This window comes from Microtus oregoni, unplaced genomic scaffold (assembly GCF_018167655.1).
Source record: "Microtus oregoni isolate MIOR12 unplaced genomic scaffold, Mior012 000020F_ref0000438, whole genome shotgun sequence".
NCBI lineage: Eukaryota > Metazoa > Chordata > Mammalia > Rodentia > Cricetidae > Microtus > Microtus oregoni.
Window position 1 is genome coordinate 22,599,351 of NW_024543079.1, and position 18,374 is coordinate 22,617,724.

The window sequence follows — 18,374 nt, forward strand, 5'->3', positions numbered from 1 at the left end:
AGGAGAAAGGGAAGGAAGGAGGGAGAGCCTGTAAGGCCAGCTTCTACAGGCAGCAAGATTTCTTTGCTTAATTACTTCAAGAATGTTAGCTCCATTTGGCTGTTTTTGTTTTGTTCTTTGGCAGTGCTAGGGATCAAACTCAGAGTCTCATGCTTTGTAAGCAAATGCTTTACCACTCAGCTGTAACTCCAGGCACGAGAACACTGACTCTGAAAAGCTGTTATTGCTGCAAAGGAGAGAACAATAATAGAAACCTACAACTCACATCCTTTCCACACTGATCACATTCTGGGCTGGGGCTTAATTTCAACCATTAATTCAGTTCTAGAGAGGACGCAAACCTCAGCTGGCCCGAAGAGCTGTGTAGGATTTATGGATTGGACTAAAAAATCCACATTTGAGAATAGACTCTGTTCCCTGGGGTTTTCAAAAACGCCGTCAGGGACCTTAAAAATTTACAGGTTTAAGTGCTGGTTTCATCTATCTGTCTGTCTGTCTCTCTGGATATGTGTGTGCACGTGCATGCATATGTTTATACAGGTGGGTATATTGCTATGTGGGTGTATACTTGTGTGTGTGTGTTTTCTGCTCAATGGCTCGAGCCATCAGAAGCCATGGGACCAGCTTGAAGAAATAACCACATCAATGAGAATTTGCATCTGGAGGGCCAGGCAGTTGTTTCTATCTTAAACCTAATACTGGAATGGGGTGAACATCTTATTTAAGTGGCAAATCCTTCCCTGACAGCTCTTAGGTGACCAGCCTTCCAGATCCCTTCTCCAGACCAAAGTCCAGATCATATCACACACCAAGCAGGTCCTTCAAGTCATGGGATGTTCCTTACCTGCTGATGCAGTAGAAAGCAATGAGCCGGAATAAATCTGCAAAGCTGATTCCTGAGCCTTCCAGGGAAAAGGCTAGAAAAAAAAAAAAAAAGAAAGAAAAGAGATTCCAGAAGGTGTCTGAGTCTTCCTGAGTGTCTGGGAAGGAACAGCATCTAATGCAGCATATGTGGGCCCATTTCCACCCTCTCAGACTACCGTGCAGCTTATCCAAACCAGCTGTGAGGGGGCTGCCTGACAGCCAGACACAGCTTTAAACAGTCAGGCAAGGGCGGCCTCCCTGACTCATGCTCAGCACACGCTCCGTGCCTAGTAAACAGACACTCACATGCACAACAACCTCTCTGTTTGTTTTGAAGTTCAGAGCACAGAGTTTGGGCAGGGCCAAGGGCTCATCTGGCTGCAGTGAGAGGGGAGGCCACTAGCACTTGGCAGCAATGGGTCAGAGGTCCCACCACCCCAGACCCTTTCTTCCTAGACAAGTCAGAGTCCTCTGGCGCAGGGCAGAGGGGCAGGAACCTAGAGGTCAGTTCAAGGGCTCTAGAAATCATTCCATGGGTGATATTCCATGTAAAGATTCTAAAATACTGTCTTCTTGCTTGGCCGCATCACACAAGTTCCCAAATGAAAGACGCATTCAGAGAAGAAGCTGTTGCTACAGGTACGGCTCCCAAATGGTGAGGGTAGGCAGTGGCTTGGTTTCCAACCCTCACGGGCCAACCACCTTCATCTCACCTACTAAATGGCCAATAACAGTTTTTGCCAGACTGAAGGAGCAACATAGACTATAATTTGTTTTTAATGAAATACCTTATGTGAAAGAACTACATATGAATGTATGATGGTGTCTATTGCATCATCCAGAAATAATAAAATATCCACTTTTGTAATAAGCTCTCCTCCACCCCTCTCTGTATAGAGACCAACCTGCCGGGTAGATATTATTATGGTAGGACTCAGGCCTGCAATAAGTCATTATAGATAGGATAATGTTTTGTATAAACTAGCTCTTTCAGTTACTTGGAAGTCCCTTGGGGAGGACTGGGGTGGGGTGACTGAAGAACCTGATAGAGGGTAAAAAACCTCTGGCTTCAGGGAACACAATAAACGTGTGTGTGTGTGTGTGTGTGTGTGTGTGTGTGTGTGTGTGGCAGAGGGTTCGAGGTTCACTGACAGTGACCATGCTTCGGAAGAAAGGAAGTGGTTTCCTTGCCATGGTGAACCTTGGAAACTGGGAAGGATTTAAAAGCCAGGAGGACTTGTTGCTGGGTGGGCCAGCAGCCCTTCAAAAGCCACCTCAGAATAACAAAATCGACTTAACGTAAATTCATTATTTATTAATGTGCTAGACAGCAACTATCTTTAAAATGGTGGTGGGTCTCTAAGGTGACTTCAGATTATCTCCCACGGTATTTACTTTTCTCCAGGTTCAGCATGTCAGGGGCATCTGTTTCCAAGGAACCCTTGAACATCTGAATTCCATGCTCAAGGTTACACTTGAACCGGAAGCAGATCATGGATGCAGGTAGGATTTTCTTGTGCCAGAAATGTCACTTCCTTGGATTCTATGCAAGGTTATTGGCTCAAGGAGACTGAACACCATGGTGAGGGAATCTCGTGCCTGCCATTAAACCTTAGTACCTTCAAATGTAGGGACTGAGTTGGGCTCCATCCTGCAGGCTTCCTAGCTCCCCTCTCCTGACCTTCACCCCTCAGTTTGTTAACCTAGAATTTTCAGATCTCCCCACTTTGTTGTGCAGATCCATTTCCTGATCCTTTCTTGGAGACTGGCAGTACCTCAGAACTGTGTGTTCCTTCTTTTCTTTAAAACTTGGCCTCCCGACACTCCACATTTTCAGTGACCAGAAAGTAGACAACAGGGAGGAAACCAACGCTGCTGAGCATCAACTCCCTGCAGCCCCCAGCTAGTCATCTGCCCATGGCGCTAGATTCATCTGGGATTAACTGCCTTTCACGGAAGACTGAACAGTGGCGACCTGGAGGGAACGCGTGTGCCTGAGGCTTATTTATTCAGGAAGGTGTGTAGACACAGGCTTTGACATTAGATCTCGTAAAAGGGCTGTGGCTGCAGCTTCCCTGGGGTTTAGTCATCAGCAAACCAGGGCCCCAAACTTACATGGTACCTAACTGGGAACAGGGCAAGAAGAGACAATCTACACTCAGCGCCTCTCGTGTGCCAAACCCTAGGGTGCACAGAGTATGCACACATGGTTTAATTGACCTATGGCTTACTCAGAAGCTAGCAACACCTCACTGTAGAGATGCTGGATGCCAGGACTAGACATGTCTGTCAGCATCAGAGTCCAGGCTGCTTCCCATCAGGCTTGCCTTCCCTGCCCAACAAACACTTACTGTATGTGCTTTCCTTTATAGGAACCTCTTTGAGAGGTGCTCCAAATTCACAGGGCAGGCGAAGGGAGAGGACTTTCTTCTGCATTTTGGAGGATTTACGAACCAGAAAGATCTAGAAGAAGGGAGGAAAACACAAGTTAAGGAGTTGAAAACCTGGGTACATAATTTCCCTTACCTATGATGCCCTGCACATAGAACACCCTGCCCAACAGGACTGCACAGCTCGGTGCAGAACACTCTACAGAGAAAGAGCTCAGAGCCTATGGAAGGCCCCACTGCTTTCAAAAGGGGCTCACAAGAACCTTACTTTCTCCCTGACCCGACGTTATCCACAAAGCTTAAAAAGTCCCCTGTCTGCAGAGCCACTGGCAGCTTGGTGACTGCTTCATGGTTGTAGGTACATATATGCCTCAGTCCCTGATTCAAAACTGGGGAAAACTTAAATTACAAAGAAGTTCACATTGATCAAACCATAGATGGCAAACTGGGAGTTGGTTGGCTAGTTTGGCTCATGGCATATTTATGAGAAGAACTTGAATTTGTTAAGAGAAAAGCAGCAGTTGTTTCTGGAAGTTTTAGTTTTTGCTTTTGAGTATGAATTGCTAGCTTCTTTTGAAAAATGAGATAACATGTCAAGTCAGACACACAAAGAAAAGCCCCAGGAGGGAAAAAAAATGGCTGCTGCATTTGGCAGGTAAATGGACGTCCTCTGAGGTTTGTCCCAGCCAACGCTGAGGCTGCTCCCTCCATGTCCCAATACTGTCTTCACATACGTGGTTTACACCAAACCAATTTCTAGCAATGTTGTCAAGGTCACTGGAGCTCTGTCAGTACAGAGACAGGCCTGCCATGTGCACATAGTTATGTAGGTCCAGCATTTCCACCTGGCCTACAAATCAAAGGGGGTATGTAGTTTGGTGGCCTTGGCTAAGTCCTAGTCCCCTTCCTTCTTAAGGGGCTATACTCTCCTGTTCCTTCTTTCTTTCTTCTGGACTCGAACACCTTACACACTCTTCCTCTCTCTCCTGCTACAGTGTTTCACATCCCACCCCAGCTGATCTTTGCTTTTCTCTTCATGTCTACACTTCCCATGATGCTTAGGGAAGGGGTTACTAGGAAGCCCTTTGAGCTTTATTTTTCCCATAGTATCCACGGGGTATCCGTGGAACTCACCTGGTTCATCCATCGGAGCACTTGGACTCCGGGACAGATTAAAACCAAAGCAAAGGCTCCCCAAACAGCATTCTGGGTGCATGTATTTGGGCTAAGGGGCCCAAACTTTGAGAGGTTGCTTCCTTAAAGAGTGGGGACTAATCAGGAATGAGTGGTGCACATCCAGGCTTTGATTCCTAAATCACTGAAGCTTTGTCAGAGAGGCTGACCAAGTCAGGCCTACATAGCGCATCCACTTTGAGCCTGCCTTTGTGAGTAAATCTGTGTTGATGCCTGGTTACACATTCCTTTACATGTCGTCTGCAGCTGTTTTTGCCTGACAAAGCCTGGTGAGTCGATGTGACAGATACTGAATGACCAGAAAACCCAACAATGTCTATACTCCGGCTCCCTACAGAGCAGTCCACAGGCTCTGTCTTGGGTGGTCGCTTAATGAAGGATGCAGTATTATCCTTAATGTATTCATGCCACCAGGGCCAAGCTTCTAGCCACTTGCTTTTCCTTCATCGTCACACTTGTTTCTGGTCCACATGGCGCCTGTCCTCAACCTGCCCCATCTTGTCAGTCTAGGCCCTGTCAGAGCTCAGGTAGCTGGACAGAGAGACTGACTATCCTGCTAGCTTAGTCCTCGTGCAGGTCTCAGCAGGAATGGTTTATGCCCCACCCCAGCAGGGAAGCAGGGCTGGGTGGGAACTGCTGCCTGATATGTACTGCTTCCGAACTTTGGGCAGAAATACACATGCATGTCATTCAACTGGCAGAAAGGAAAGTCTTGCAAGAAGAAGTTTCTGAGCTTAAAGACCAAAGCTAGAGGTATGCCCAGTATGCTGGCCAAGGAGCTCTCTCCAAAGAGGATCAAAGACTGTGCCTCATAGCCCCGAGTATATTCTAATGCAATTCTTAATCCTGTCTGTTTCTGTTTGCAGGAAGGAAAGAAGAAGCAAAGACAGACTCACTTATATGGACAGATAGTAACACAGATAGGCCCTGGTTGCTTCAGGACCCCAAAGCTGCTATGGCATTCCTCAGCTAGCTAGTGATAGGATTTTCTCCTTGCTATCCATGTATTAGATACTTTGTATCTAGCATCTGCTTTAAGCTTTATTTTATCTGGGATTTACTATGTTTGTCTTTTGTTTTGACACTGCACAAAGTGCTGTCCACTAGAACACTTACATCAGGTATCTTTGTCAATTGGTCTGTACGTTGTTTATTAAGATCTCTTAATTGAATCCAGAGCTCACAGATTGGTTGGGGGATCCGAGCTCCAGTCCCCATACTTTGTATGATCAGTGCATTATCCACTGAGCCATTCTCCAGCTCCACCTTTTTTTTTAAATATTTATTTATTTATTTATTATGTATACAATATTCTGTCTGTGTGTATGCCTGAAGGCCAGAAGAGGGCACCAGACCTCCTCACAGATGGTTGTGAACCACCATGTGGTTGCTGGGAATTGAACTCAGGACCTTTGGAAGAGCAGGCAATGCTCTTAACCACTGAGCCATCTCTCCAGCCCCTCCACCTTTCTTTTTTAAAGAGAGTCTTTCTACATAGGCCAGGCTGGTCTTGAACCTAGGTTCTCCTGCCCCAACCATCCAAGTGCTAGGATTGCAGATATGGGCTGCATTGCCTATCCGTAGAGTAAGTGGACTGAGTAAGAGGAATCATGCGTCCTGGATAAGTAGTAGCTGCTGAAACAGAATCAGACTTTGGTTCACATGGAAAGCTACTGTGAAATGCAAAGAAAATACTGATAACCTGAGAAGACAAGACTGTGGTCACAGAGCTTTTTTAAGGTTGTGTTCCCAGATAAATAGTTGGGCCCCGTAGGGTCCCTAGATTCAGAATGAAGGGAGAGCATCATGGGCAAGCAGGGATCCAGGACCAGAAGGTCAGTCCCGGGGCCTCTGGACAGGGCTCTTTTTTCCTTTGATGCTCTGGCACCCTGCTGAGTCATACAGCTCCATAACTGAACAGATGAAGACAGGAAGAGAGGCCTGGAAAGGATCTGCTCCTGAAAACTGCCTCGTGGATCTCAGAATTTCCCTGCATTGTATTTGAGGCCTACACTGGAAGCCACACTACCTTAAAAGCTGGGAAAAACGTTCTGGAACTAAGTGTTTCTCTGTCTGGTGGCAACACGCCTGCCTCAGCCTCTCCGAGTCTTGGGCCTTACCCCTGGAGGCTGGTTCTGCAGAACCTCTGCCGCCTCTTCCTCACTGAGACTCAGCTGCAGCCATATGGGGTGTGTGTGGAGGAGCCGGTCCAGAATGCTGAGCCTGTTGGAGAGGCTGTCATAGCCAGAGTCTCGCGGACAGGTCTTCCCATCCTTGTCTTCCGAATAGCCATCATCCTTGTGTCTCACCATGCTAGAAGGAAGAAAAGGACAGGGCTCAAGTGACTGATGCCATCCCTAGGAACTTACTGGGCAGACCTTTCATAGGATGTGTACCCCCCCGAGGGTATCACCCGTCTGTCTAAAGATCTTGAAAACAGACATGTTTTATTTTACTCTGTATCACCAGCATAAAAGGAAGCACTTTGTATTCAAAAGGCCCAGCCTTCTACCTCTACCCCTATTTTCAAAGGGTTCTCAATACTATAAAGATTATTATTTAGCTTGGGTTTGTTTGTCTTTGGGCATAAAGTATTTGTTACTTGGAGGACAGACCTTTAAACTGCGGAACTTAGCCACAGTAAGCCTGAGGTCTCAATGCGTAAAGGCACTCATCACAAACTTTACAGGCAAATCACACTTGGGGATATTTGTCCTGTATCTAAATAATTGTTTTTCATTTCTTCTTACGAGCCTATGCATTATTTATCCCCAACATTGGGAATAATAAAATATTGTAATCCAATGGTGCTGTTGATAAACGTCAACAAATGTAAGTCCTAAAAGCTTTTTATAGTGGGTGTGGTGTGGTGGCACAAGCCTTTAATCTCAGCAGTCAGGACGTCTCTGTGAATTCAAGGCCAGTCAGGGCTACAACAACAACAAACAAACAAACCAAACCCACAAATAAATAATTCAAACAACAACAAACAACAACCCCAAATGTGTCTACTGGGTGAGCTGTATTACTCAGATACAATGTGGAATGCTACCCCACGATCAACATGGAGAATACCATGCTGAATGAGAAGAACCAGGTGTGTAAGTTCATTGAGTCTTGTGGCGGCGGATAAACGGGCAGTGAGCTAAGGTCAAGTATTGTACAGCTCTATTACACAAGTTCCCAGCAGGAAAAGTCCTCGGGAGAGAAAGTAGGTGAGTGGCTGGCTGGGAAGAAAGGAGGGGGAAATGAGCAGGGACTACAAACAGGTACCAGGTAACCTGGAGTTGTAGGAAGCATGGTATACGGTAATGGCGGGGATTGCACAACAGCATGAACACACCGAAAACCCCGGAATGACTCATGCCCTTCAGATGGGGAGGTTTCACGGTCTGTGAATCATACCAACAAACAAGCCATATTGTCCTCCTTTGGTCCCAGCACCTAATTCTAGGTGAGAAATGAGAAGCCTGGGGCCTGAAGGTGGATGGAGCTGCTGGCCTCTCTGCGATCACCCCATCATCTCCTCCTTGGAGCAGAACACTGTAAGTACCGTGACGCTGTCTGGAAGAAGGATCGGGGTGCTGGTCTAATCTACATGTGGGCTACGCGTGTGACCCCAGCACTTGGAAATGGAGGTAGAAGGATCAAGATGGAGACAAGGTAGAAGCCAGGTGTGGAGCCCAGGCCTTTAGTCCCCGAGGGGACAGCTGGATCTCTTCCAATTGGAGATCAGTTTGACTTACATAGTGAGTTCCAGGCCTGCCAAGGCTACAGGTGAGATCCTGTTTCAAAATCAAAACAAAACAAAACGCAGAACAAAACACAACAAAAGTACTGCGAGGTCAAATCTTGATCTAGGGCCTGTCCTTGCTCAGAGGGAGAGTCCTGAAATTCAAGTCCAAGGTTGCTTGGCTCTGGGGAGCTTCCTCTCTCACACTCAACACTGACACCTTTCCTGGCTCTGAGGGAACAGGTCCCCCACATGGTCCTGGAATAGCCAGCAGGACTGTCACACTTGACCCTTGTGTTCAAAGAGTTAGGCTTAGTATGGGATATATTCAGTCATCAAACACATACCCAGTGTGCATGCTGGCTAAAGCCCTAAGATGGGGAAGGATGGGAGCGTAGAGGATTGCAGAAAGAAGACGTGAGATTGTGGATGTGGGTGACGCCCATCTTTGTCACTGTCACGGAGACAGAACAAGAGCACTGGGATGGATGGCCAGGGAACCCATCCCTCCCCGTCCCCAGTGATCTAAGCAGCCCCATGTCTCATTTATCTTCTAGATGTGTACCTAAAGCACCATATACACAAGAAGCTGAGGCAGAAGGATCACGTGAACCCAGGAGACCGAGGTCAGCTCGGGCAAGCCAATGAGGTCGTCCCAGCACACACACAATCAAAGACAGGTCATGTTTTTTTGTATTTCTTTTTTGTGCAAATGAAAGTTTTCTTTCAATTCTGCTATCAATTCCCAGAAAGAGGAGTCTGTGTCAAAATAAGTGAAGCTGTTGCCCCTTCTGCAAAAGCCACTGCAGTCCCTCTGGGTGTTCTAAAGCGACTATTTATAGAGGTACAAGAACAAACTTTTTGAGGGGAAGCCGGCACGAAGATTTCTACCACACAGGTGAGCTAGGTGAGCTAACTGAAGACTACTGCCTCTCCACCCTGCCCATCTATAGGCCAGCAGAGAAACTTGAAAAGGGTCAGAGGTAAGACTGCCCACCAAACAAGGTCAATGAGACTCTGAGGCAGGATGTGGGTATGGGGATCCCAACGGGAGCCACATTGGAAGACTCTATAACTTGCCAAATTTTGAGCCTGTGTAGGAATCATCTGGGGACTGGTGAAGCCACAGACTCCTGGTTTTGATCCCCAAGATTCTGATTTTGTAGGTCCTGGTGGGCCAGAGCCGCGGCAGTTCTCCCAAGCTCTGGGGAACACTGATCCTGTCCATTTGAGGACTTCACTGTAAGGACCACTTGGTTGGAAAGCTAAGTAGGAAATGTGAACTTTGGGTTCTGATCAGTTAGATGTTTGGTTTTGTTAGGGGACTGGAGGAGGGGAGTGGTGTCACGTTACTAAAAGAATCCCTGAAGTTCAAAATAATTATTTCAGAGCCACGGAGATATGGCAGTATTGCGCTCGCCTAGCACATTCAAGGCCCTAGGCTGGATCCTCAGCACTTCAAACAGAACCAAACCAAAATAGAAAAACCATATCCCCACATTTCCCCGCCTTTGCCAACCTGCCATATTTTATCAAGTCCAAATCTGACGTGTCTAACACGCTGATGCTCCTCCCTGGTGTACTGAGCAAGTAAGAGGCTATTTCGCTTCCCCTCAGAAAGTCACATCCCACAAATCCTCCCTGGTTTGAAGCTGTTGTTTTTAAAACCACTCTTTGTTCTGATGATTGGCCTCGGCCTAAGCAGCCAGGGCCCAGACGGGAAGACGGCAAGCAAGATTCATGGAGCCTCATAAAGGAGAAACCATAAATTAAAGCTTGCAATTAGTCTTTGGCACCGACTTGATCCAACCAGTCACGTGAGGTTTATAGCGTGCTATTAAAGGACCAAGTGTCTTTTTATCAGGGGTGATCTTCAGCAAAGAGCTGATGGATGACATATGGACTGTCAGGTGAATGCACTCCCTCCCTCCAGAACCCCCTTTTCAGGACAGGCGCCCTCACCCTGGTTGTTAGGAGCACTGGTTACCAACAGCTTATAGCCTCCTCATTCTCCTGGAAATGCCTGGGAAGTTTTATCCAGCCTCTCTCTGGGAAGCTACTACTGTCCATGATGTACAGACGTGGTTGGAGAAGGATTGGCCATCTTGTTTCAAGGTAAGGCAGTTTTGGAGTGGAATCTGCCAGAGTCAACATTTTTTGCCTTGCCTCCCTTTCTGTCTATACCCCGCTCCCAAGTGCTTCCCTCCAGAAACTATCTCCACAAGAGTTATATGCATCACGTTCTGCTTCTAGGGAGCTCCACCTAAGACAGACCCACTGGGAATAACAGAAACCATTGGTTTCCAAGACAGATGTGTATCTCTATGTAAATGAGTGTGCTGACAAAAGCTGAGAAGTAATAAGGCACCCATGATACAATCCAGGCATTTATAATAATGACATGGTCACAGTGAGGTGTCCCAGGGGCCAGTCTCAAGGGTGGAAGCATGGTGTCCCTCTTCTAGCTAGTCCAGGCATGTGAGACCTTGGCCAGTTCTGAGCTCCATGTTCCTCGTTTGTTAATGGTACCTCCAGCACCAGGTGGTGATTATGTCTTAAGAATCACTTGCCTGAGAGCAAGCAAGGACTGTGACTGTGTGCTAAGCCCAGCAGATAAAAGACCATAAGGAAATACCAAAGGACTATGGTGGCAAAGAAGGGGCTTAAACACAAGAAAGAACAAGGAAGAGGAACAGGGCAGAGGCAAATATGCAGAATCTACATAAGCAACACACACACACACACACACATATGGTATAAAAGTAAAAGGGAATATTTAAGGGGAAGAGAGGGTCATCAACAAAGAGAGAATGGAAGGAGGAGGATAAACACCCACTGAGAAACTCATAGCCCACATCTGTTGTCATGGAAACAACAGCCTAGAATCAATGGCTCTGAGTTAGACAGCCGAGTATTCCAACAGGGCTCTCTAACGCTGGTTGTCCCTGGGTCACACCTCACTTAAGGCTCTTTGGAGTGTAGGATGAGGGGCCTTCCCACTTCGCTTCTAGGTACCAGGCATTCATAGCTGGAGGAGCTGTAAGGGTCAGCGAGAACATAAAATGAGCTCCCAGCAGTACAGCCAGGCTGACACTTGACATAGTTTTATTAGAATCAGCAGGATTAGGATCACCCCCAAGAAACTGCAGCTGTGCAGCAGACTCCAGAGGAGAGCTGCTCTTTTACGTTCTGATCAGAGCCTGGAATTCAGAAGAGACCACAGGGCAGCTCCTGATGGCCAGTCCTAGTGTCTACAGTATATCCAGATGTTTGCTTGAACTCTCCAGTACACTGCTCCCTCTACCACGCTCCATCCGAAACATCTAAAGTGTTTATTTTGACTTTATAGTTTAGTCTTTTTTTTAAATATTTATTTATTTATTATGTATACAATATTCTGTCTGTGTGTATGTCTGCAGGCCAGAAGAGGGCACCAGACCTCATTCCAGATGGTTGTGAGCCACCATGTGGTTGCCGGGAATTGAACTCAGGACCTTTGGAAGAGCAGGCAATGCTCTTAACCACTGAGCCATCCCTCCAGCCCCTAGTTTAGTCTTTTTTAGTCAAATGTGGGACAATAAAGTAAAAGTATATAAAAATTGGAGGTTGGGGTGTATAGCTTAGGGGGTGTAGTTGAGTATGGGAATGTTCTTGGGTTTGATTCTCAGCATTGTACAACATAGAGATATTAATTAATTAACTAGTTAATTAAAATTGTTGTGAGGTTGTTTCAGTGGGGAAAATATTAGCAGGGTAAATTCAGTCCATAATTTTCCAGATATAAGAATCCTAGTTCAAGCCAGGTGGTGGTGGCACATGCCTTTAATCTTAGTAATCGGGAGGCAAAGGCAGGCGGATCTCTGTGAGTTTGAGGCCAACCTGGTCTACAAAGAAAGTTTTAGGACAGCCAGAAGTGTTTCACAGAGAAGCTCTGTTTCAAAACAAACAAACAAACAAACAACCCCCCCCCCCAAAAAAAAACAAAAAAGGACTCCTAGTTCAGGTTTTAATAATAAAAGAAAATATATATATATATATATATATATATATATATATATATATATGGGCAAAATTCCAAGTTCTTACTGTCAATCAGGAACAGTTTGTGTCTACCTGGCTGATAGGTCTCAGCAAATGGGCAGTGCTCTGATTGAGGTCAGCCTTCAGCCTTGGCTGAAACTTATAGGATTCCATTGTTATAGACTAAATTCCTGCTCCAGGCCTCAACAGGGAGGAAACAGAAATGGAGTCACTGCTCCTCAAAGTCAAACCCAAATCAAGTTGTTATCTGTCATCCAAAGAATCCTAATAGACAACTTCCAATCAGTAATCAAGAGAGAGCGAGAACAGCCAATTTCCCAAACAAGAAGGTCTCAGTTGACTTTAACAATATTCCCTCTGCCTTAATCAAGTAAAGGTTACCAGAAGCAGCTAACCAGTTAGTTATGTGCATTTTTTTTTAAGATAGCATCTTTCTATGTATTCCTGGCTGTCCTGAGACTTGATATATAGAACAGGCTGGCCTCAAAGTCACAGAAATCTACCTGCCTCTGCCTCCCAAGAGCTAGGATTAAAGTTGTGTGCCATAATTACACCCAGGCCCTCTCTCTTTTTGTTTCGTTTTTGTTTTTGTGAGACAGGGTTTCTCCATATAACAGCTCTGACTGTCCTGGAACTCACTCTGTATACCAGACTGGCTGCAAACTCAAGGAGACCAGCCTGCCTCTGCCTCCCAAGTACGTGCACAACCAGTGCCCAGCTCTCTTTCATTTTTTTAAAAAATATTTTTTAATGATTTATCTAACTTTATTTTTATGTGCATTGGTGTGAAGGTGTCAGATCTTGTGGAACTGCATTTTCAGACAGTTGTGACCTGCCATGTGGGTTCTGGAATTGAACCCAGGTCCTCTGGAAGAGCAGTCAGTGCTCTTAACCACTGAGCCATCTCTTTAGCCCCCCTCTTTCATTTTTTAAGACAATGTTTCATTAGGTAGCTCAGGCTGGCTCAAATCTTTAATTCTTGTGCCTCATGGCCCATCTCCTGGATACCAGGGTTAGGCAGCCTCAGGAGACTTTCCCTTAGATCTCTCTCTCTCTCTCTCTCTCTCTCTCTCTCTCTCTCTCTCTCTCTCTTCCTCTTCCCACCTTACAAGGAATGTAACCTTGAAACAACTAAACCAATTTTAGAAATCCTTTTGGTTTCTGGCTATAAAACAACCTCCTGTCCTTGGCTCTTTGCTACATACTCATTCTATTTTCAGAATGATACATTGTTCCACCCTACAAATAAAAATAAAGCCAATTAAGATCTTTAAACTAAATTCTAATTTTGTCTCCCTTTGTCAGAACAAAGCACAGCAAGCTTATATAAACAAATAAAACAAAAGGATCCCCAGACCTTTTCTTCATGTGTAAAAAAATCTCTATTGAGTTGGATAACTAGGATTTTTTTTTTTTAAATTGGGCACCTTTTTTCATTTAAGATAGTATGTGTCTCATTTCTCTTTTAAAGATAAAAGGTTTGTTGGTTTGTTTTTAAATTAAACACTTCAGGCCAGGGAGATGGCTCAGCTAGTAAAAGCATTTGCCAAACAAGCCTTACAATCTGCATTTGAGCCCCTGCAACCCAGAAGCACACAGAGTAATCCTAGCATCCCCTATGGTGAAATGGGAGGCTGAGACAGGAAGCTCTCCCAACAGAAGAGTTCCCCCCAAAGACCAAAGGTCAACTAGCCTGGAGTGCTTAGCACAGCAGCAACCACAAGGGAAACCCTAACTCAATGAGATGGAAGGTGAGACTCTGAAACATTGACCTCCACATGTGTGCACCGTGGTACATGCACTCCCACCCCCCCCCTCTCTCTCTCTCTCTGACACACACACACACACACACACACACACACACACACACACCAAACTTTAAAAACATTGAATGACAAGTCCTCACTGGAAATAACTAAACCCACCTGGCTCCTTGCTCTCCCTGGGCTTATGCCCATACATTTGCCTTGGAATCTGGTATGTTCAGGGTTCACCTTCATGGGCAAAGGCATCTTTGTGCTCCATCAAGGTCTTTGCTTTGCTTCCACTTACAAACTTACTGATGAGCCATGGACAGGTAGTCACTTGGAGGCATTGGGAAGGTCTGAGCAGATGCTCTATCAGGCTCTGACAACCTGTCCAAACTGAGCTCAGATCGGACCCTCCTCCCTAGTCTCCCTCAGCTACAAGGAACCCATGACTTGGCTCTCCTCACTGCTGTCAGCACATCTCCAAGGCATTAACCCTTCATGTGCTGTCCTCACCTGAACCATACTCAGACCCAGTCCAGAGCGGGTGTGAGTGGGAGCTGGGATGCTGGTAGTCTTTGCTCCTGAGGAGGAGGAGATGCTCTCCAATATTTGGCCTGAGCTTCATTCTGAGGCCCCTATGTTCAGTCTTAGACTCAGGCTGTCCCTCAGCCAGGCTCCGATGAGTAAACTCTGGCTGCTTAGTTCTAGCCTTAGCACTAACAAAGGGTTCTTGTCTGTGTGTTTACCAGGAAATGGGTGGCCAAAGTCACCACAGCTACCAAGCCTTTGGCCATTTTGGAGCCCTGGGCAAGGAAGCGGCTTCATTTCTTGCAGGCTAACAAATCTGAGGTTTTAGCAGCTCCTTCCTCATTGCTCATGGATTCCTCACATAGACAGCCTTTCTAGCCTTAAGGTATAAAGCCAATGATGACTTTTAGTCTAGATTTGAGGGGACAAATAGGACACTGGTCACCAAATATAGAGTGCTTATTTCAGTACTGGGAGAAGATTATTCCAACAACAGGAGCTTGGTGCTCACAGGAGAAACCAGAGAGCAGATAGCATCAGTGGACCCACCCACCCTTCAGTTAGGGGAGATGCCCTGCAGGAGGCTTGGAGAAATATCAGGGGACATATATCAAAGGGGCTTTAACATTCATCCCATGAGTTCTCATTTAGTTGAAATCTAACTACCCATTCCTGGCACATATGGCCTTAGTAGAGGGCCCAGGCTTCTTGTTTCTGAGAGGTTAGCGCTTGGGCTGTCCTAAGAATGAAGGACCAGACAGAAGGTGGAGTCTTAGGTATATCATGATCTTCCTCCTGGACTAGCACATCCTCACACCAGTAACAAAACGCCTGGCAGTGGCCAATCAACACCATGCTTAGTGAGAGATGAATCCAGGGCTTCTGAGGGCTGGGGGTTGACAGGTGGTAGGGATGAGGATCAATAGCTTTTCAGAAAATATAGGCTCCTTATGAAGAAAAATAGAGAGCCCATACAGAAAAAACAAAACAGCATCTCATAGAAACATTTCTGGCACAAATAACAGTTCCTCACACATATGCCAAGCAAACAAAACTTCCCAGAAACCTTCAGTTTTGAAAACATCTAGTGGGTGGTTGCTATCTGATGATTGCTTAACACCTTCAGGTACAGCAACAATTCCTGACTCTCCAGGATAAATGAAACCCCGCTTGGTCACCTTAAGGTCTGGAGATGGAGGGAGACCCGGATTACCATACCCGTTCTGGATGACATAAGGTCCTAGTGCATGGATTCTGTTTATAGCACAAGAGTTGGCAGATGAGCTGAGGAACCTTCACCCGCTGGTCAAGACAGAGAGGGTGACGGCTGAGGACTGGGGAAACGTGTTCGTGTAAAATCTCTGCACATTTAGCTGAGTTGGAGGGGATAGTTAAGCCATCCAACTTAGCTCCTTATTTTACGTGAGAATGATTTAACAGAACAACACCCACACAGAATCCACATAAGTCCAGTTTTCTGAGTTGTGTTTCTGCCGCTTTGTTGACATTGCGGGCTGAGGGCAAAGCCAGAGGCTTGGACACTCTAGGCCAGTGTATTACAGGCCCCTGTTCCACATTTCCAACTTCTGAAATTTCCCAGCAGCCTACAAACTGATGCTTTATTTCCCCAGGGACCTCTTATCCTTTCAAACTCTAAAAGGAAAACGAAACACTATTATATTTTGGGTTATGGATTTGCTTTCCTGGTGGCTAAGGGCTATTGCTTCTTGAGGGAGGAAGCCACAACTTCCTGAAAGTGATTTCTAATGATATGTAGCAGGAGGATTTTTATGAGGGGGAAAAAAAGCAGTTTTCTTTTAGTGCTTTTATTTAATTTTTTTTTTAAATTTCTATTTCCTGAGGCCCAAAAGGGAAGTATTTAGAAATGGGGATGAAACCTGATGACTGTCACCCAGAGCGGCCATTTTCACACAAGAAAGACTGGGGGTTGGGGACAGTGGCGGTGGTGGGGGTGATTTCATCCTGAAGCTTCCTCTCCAGCTCAAGATGAAAAGGCCAGATATAGAGTCAGTGCTGGCAGAGGCTTTCATTTGTTCTTGTAAAAATAAGAAGTGGAAACAAAGAACCTGTTGTCCTGGTTGCCCTTGGAGCTGAGAACTGGGAGAAGAAGGGGAGCCAGGCGGGCTCAGTCTGCCCCGCTGCCCTCCAGCCTGTGGCTTCATGGAAAGGCATGCATTCCTTGCATTCAGGGTTTCTACTTAAGTGCTTTCGGCTGTGCGATGCTATTGCCTAGCTGGACCAACTCACCAGCAGAATTCTAACTAAACAGATGTCTTGTGGCAAAGCCAAGTTAGCAGGAGGCAAAGCTGCCAAAGGAAAAAGGCTGGGGTACAGTTTACTGGTAGGCACCTGACATGGGCTTAATCCCTAACACCAGACAAATAAAAAAAAAAAGTGTAAAGCGAATCTAACCCTAGAGTGTTGCCAATGTTATGCTTAGATAGCCAAAGCCAACTGTTGACAGAGAAGCCAACCGGGAAACAGAATGGTGCCACTGGTCAAAACAGGGACACGAACCAGTGCCCTGGCACAGACCTGAAGCCTAGACACTGGGGAAGCTCAAGCAGGAGGATGACCGCAGCATATGGATCCAGGAACAGTCCAGCAACAGAGAGAGATACTGAAAACCAACAAGCAACAACCAAACGAAGAAAATTTCAAACCCTACTAACACACACACACACACACACACACACACAACCAATTTCTAGGCCCTAGACTTTAAAAAAACCCACCTTGTCTGTTGGCAAATTCATGATTTACCATCTATATACTTAGTAATGTAAAACAAAAGTGAAGGGTTATTCTCAAAAGAGATAAAGCTGCAAAGAGAACAGCCCTGGTTCCATCTCAGTGGGTGAACTCATGCTTGGGTTTTGTTTAGTTGCTTTTTTGTTCTTTTTTTCCTCTTTCTTCTTTCTTTCTTTCTTTCTCTCTCCCTCCCTCTCCTTCCCTTCTTTCCTTTCCCCTTCCTTCCTTCCTTCCTTCCTTCCTTCCTTCCTTCCTTCCTTCCCTCCTTCTGAGACAGGGTCTTCTGTAGCCCAGACTGACTTCCAACTTACTGTATAGCCAAGGATAACTTTGACTTCATGATCCTCCTGCCTCCATATAAGATTATAGGTGTGAAGTACCACATCCAGCTGTTTGTTTTTTGTTTGTTTGTTTTGTTTTTTAGATAGGTCTTGCCCCATCCTCTGGTCCCAGCATCCCTAGTGATAGGAAAAACTTCTGCACCACTATTCCCAAGCCCATCAAATTAGTTTTATTTTCTGATATGTGTTTTTTTCTTCACAATATACATACCAAATGTTAGTCAACAAGAAAAGTTAAATGCTCTTAGAAAAAAACTTTCCTACCTACCAAGAACTGAGACAGACCCAACGGCTCTTTGGGGCACCTGAAATCACAAGCTGTTCTTACCTGTTTAATTCTTTATTAAAGTGATCTCAGGTGTTACTCTTTCTAAAACCACCAATGACCTGGAATTCCTTTCCTCTCCTCATTTGGAATTTGGCACATCCCTGTATTCATTGGTATCCATCCCATTATATTGGTGTAGGAGGTCCTTCTGTTTGTGTATTGCTTTCATTGATTAATGAATAAAGAAACTGCCTTGGCCTAGTTGATAGGGCAGAACTTAGGTAAGCGGAGAAGAGAGAACTGAATTCTGGGAGGAAGAAAGCAGAGTCAGGAGAAGCCATGGATCCTCTTTCTCAGATGGACGCTGGTTAGAATCTTACTGATAAGCCACAGCCATGTGGCGATACATAGATTAATAGAAATGGGATAAATCAAGATGTAAGAGTTAGCCAATAAGAAGTTAGAGCTAAAAAAAAAAAAAGAAGTTAGAGC

General features: G+C 45.6%; 1 protein-coding gene across 4 annotated transcripts in view; it reads right to left on the minus strand.

Annotated features, from left to right (window-relative positions):
- Rin2 (Ras and Rab interactor 2) overlaps nucleotides 1–18,374 on the minus strand; it is a 177,976-nt gene that overhangs the window by 33,959 nt on the left and 125,643 nt on the right. For all 4 annotated transcript variants that reach the window (XM_041670354.1, XM_041670355.1, XM_041670353.1 and 1 more), the window contains 3 exons: nucleotides 6,569–6,761; nucleotides 3,216–3,327; nucleotides 845–917 (listed from right to left, as the gene is read on the minus strand). In XM_041670354.1, the coding sequence (XP_041526288.1) occupies nucleotides 845–917; nucleotides 3,216–3,327; nucleotides 6,569–6,761 (378 nt within the window). The remainder of the gene's footprint in view (nucleotides 1–844; nucleotides 918–3,215; nucleotides 3,328–6,568; nucleotides 6,762–18,374) is intronic.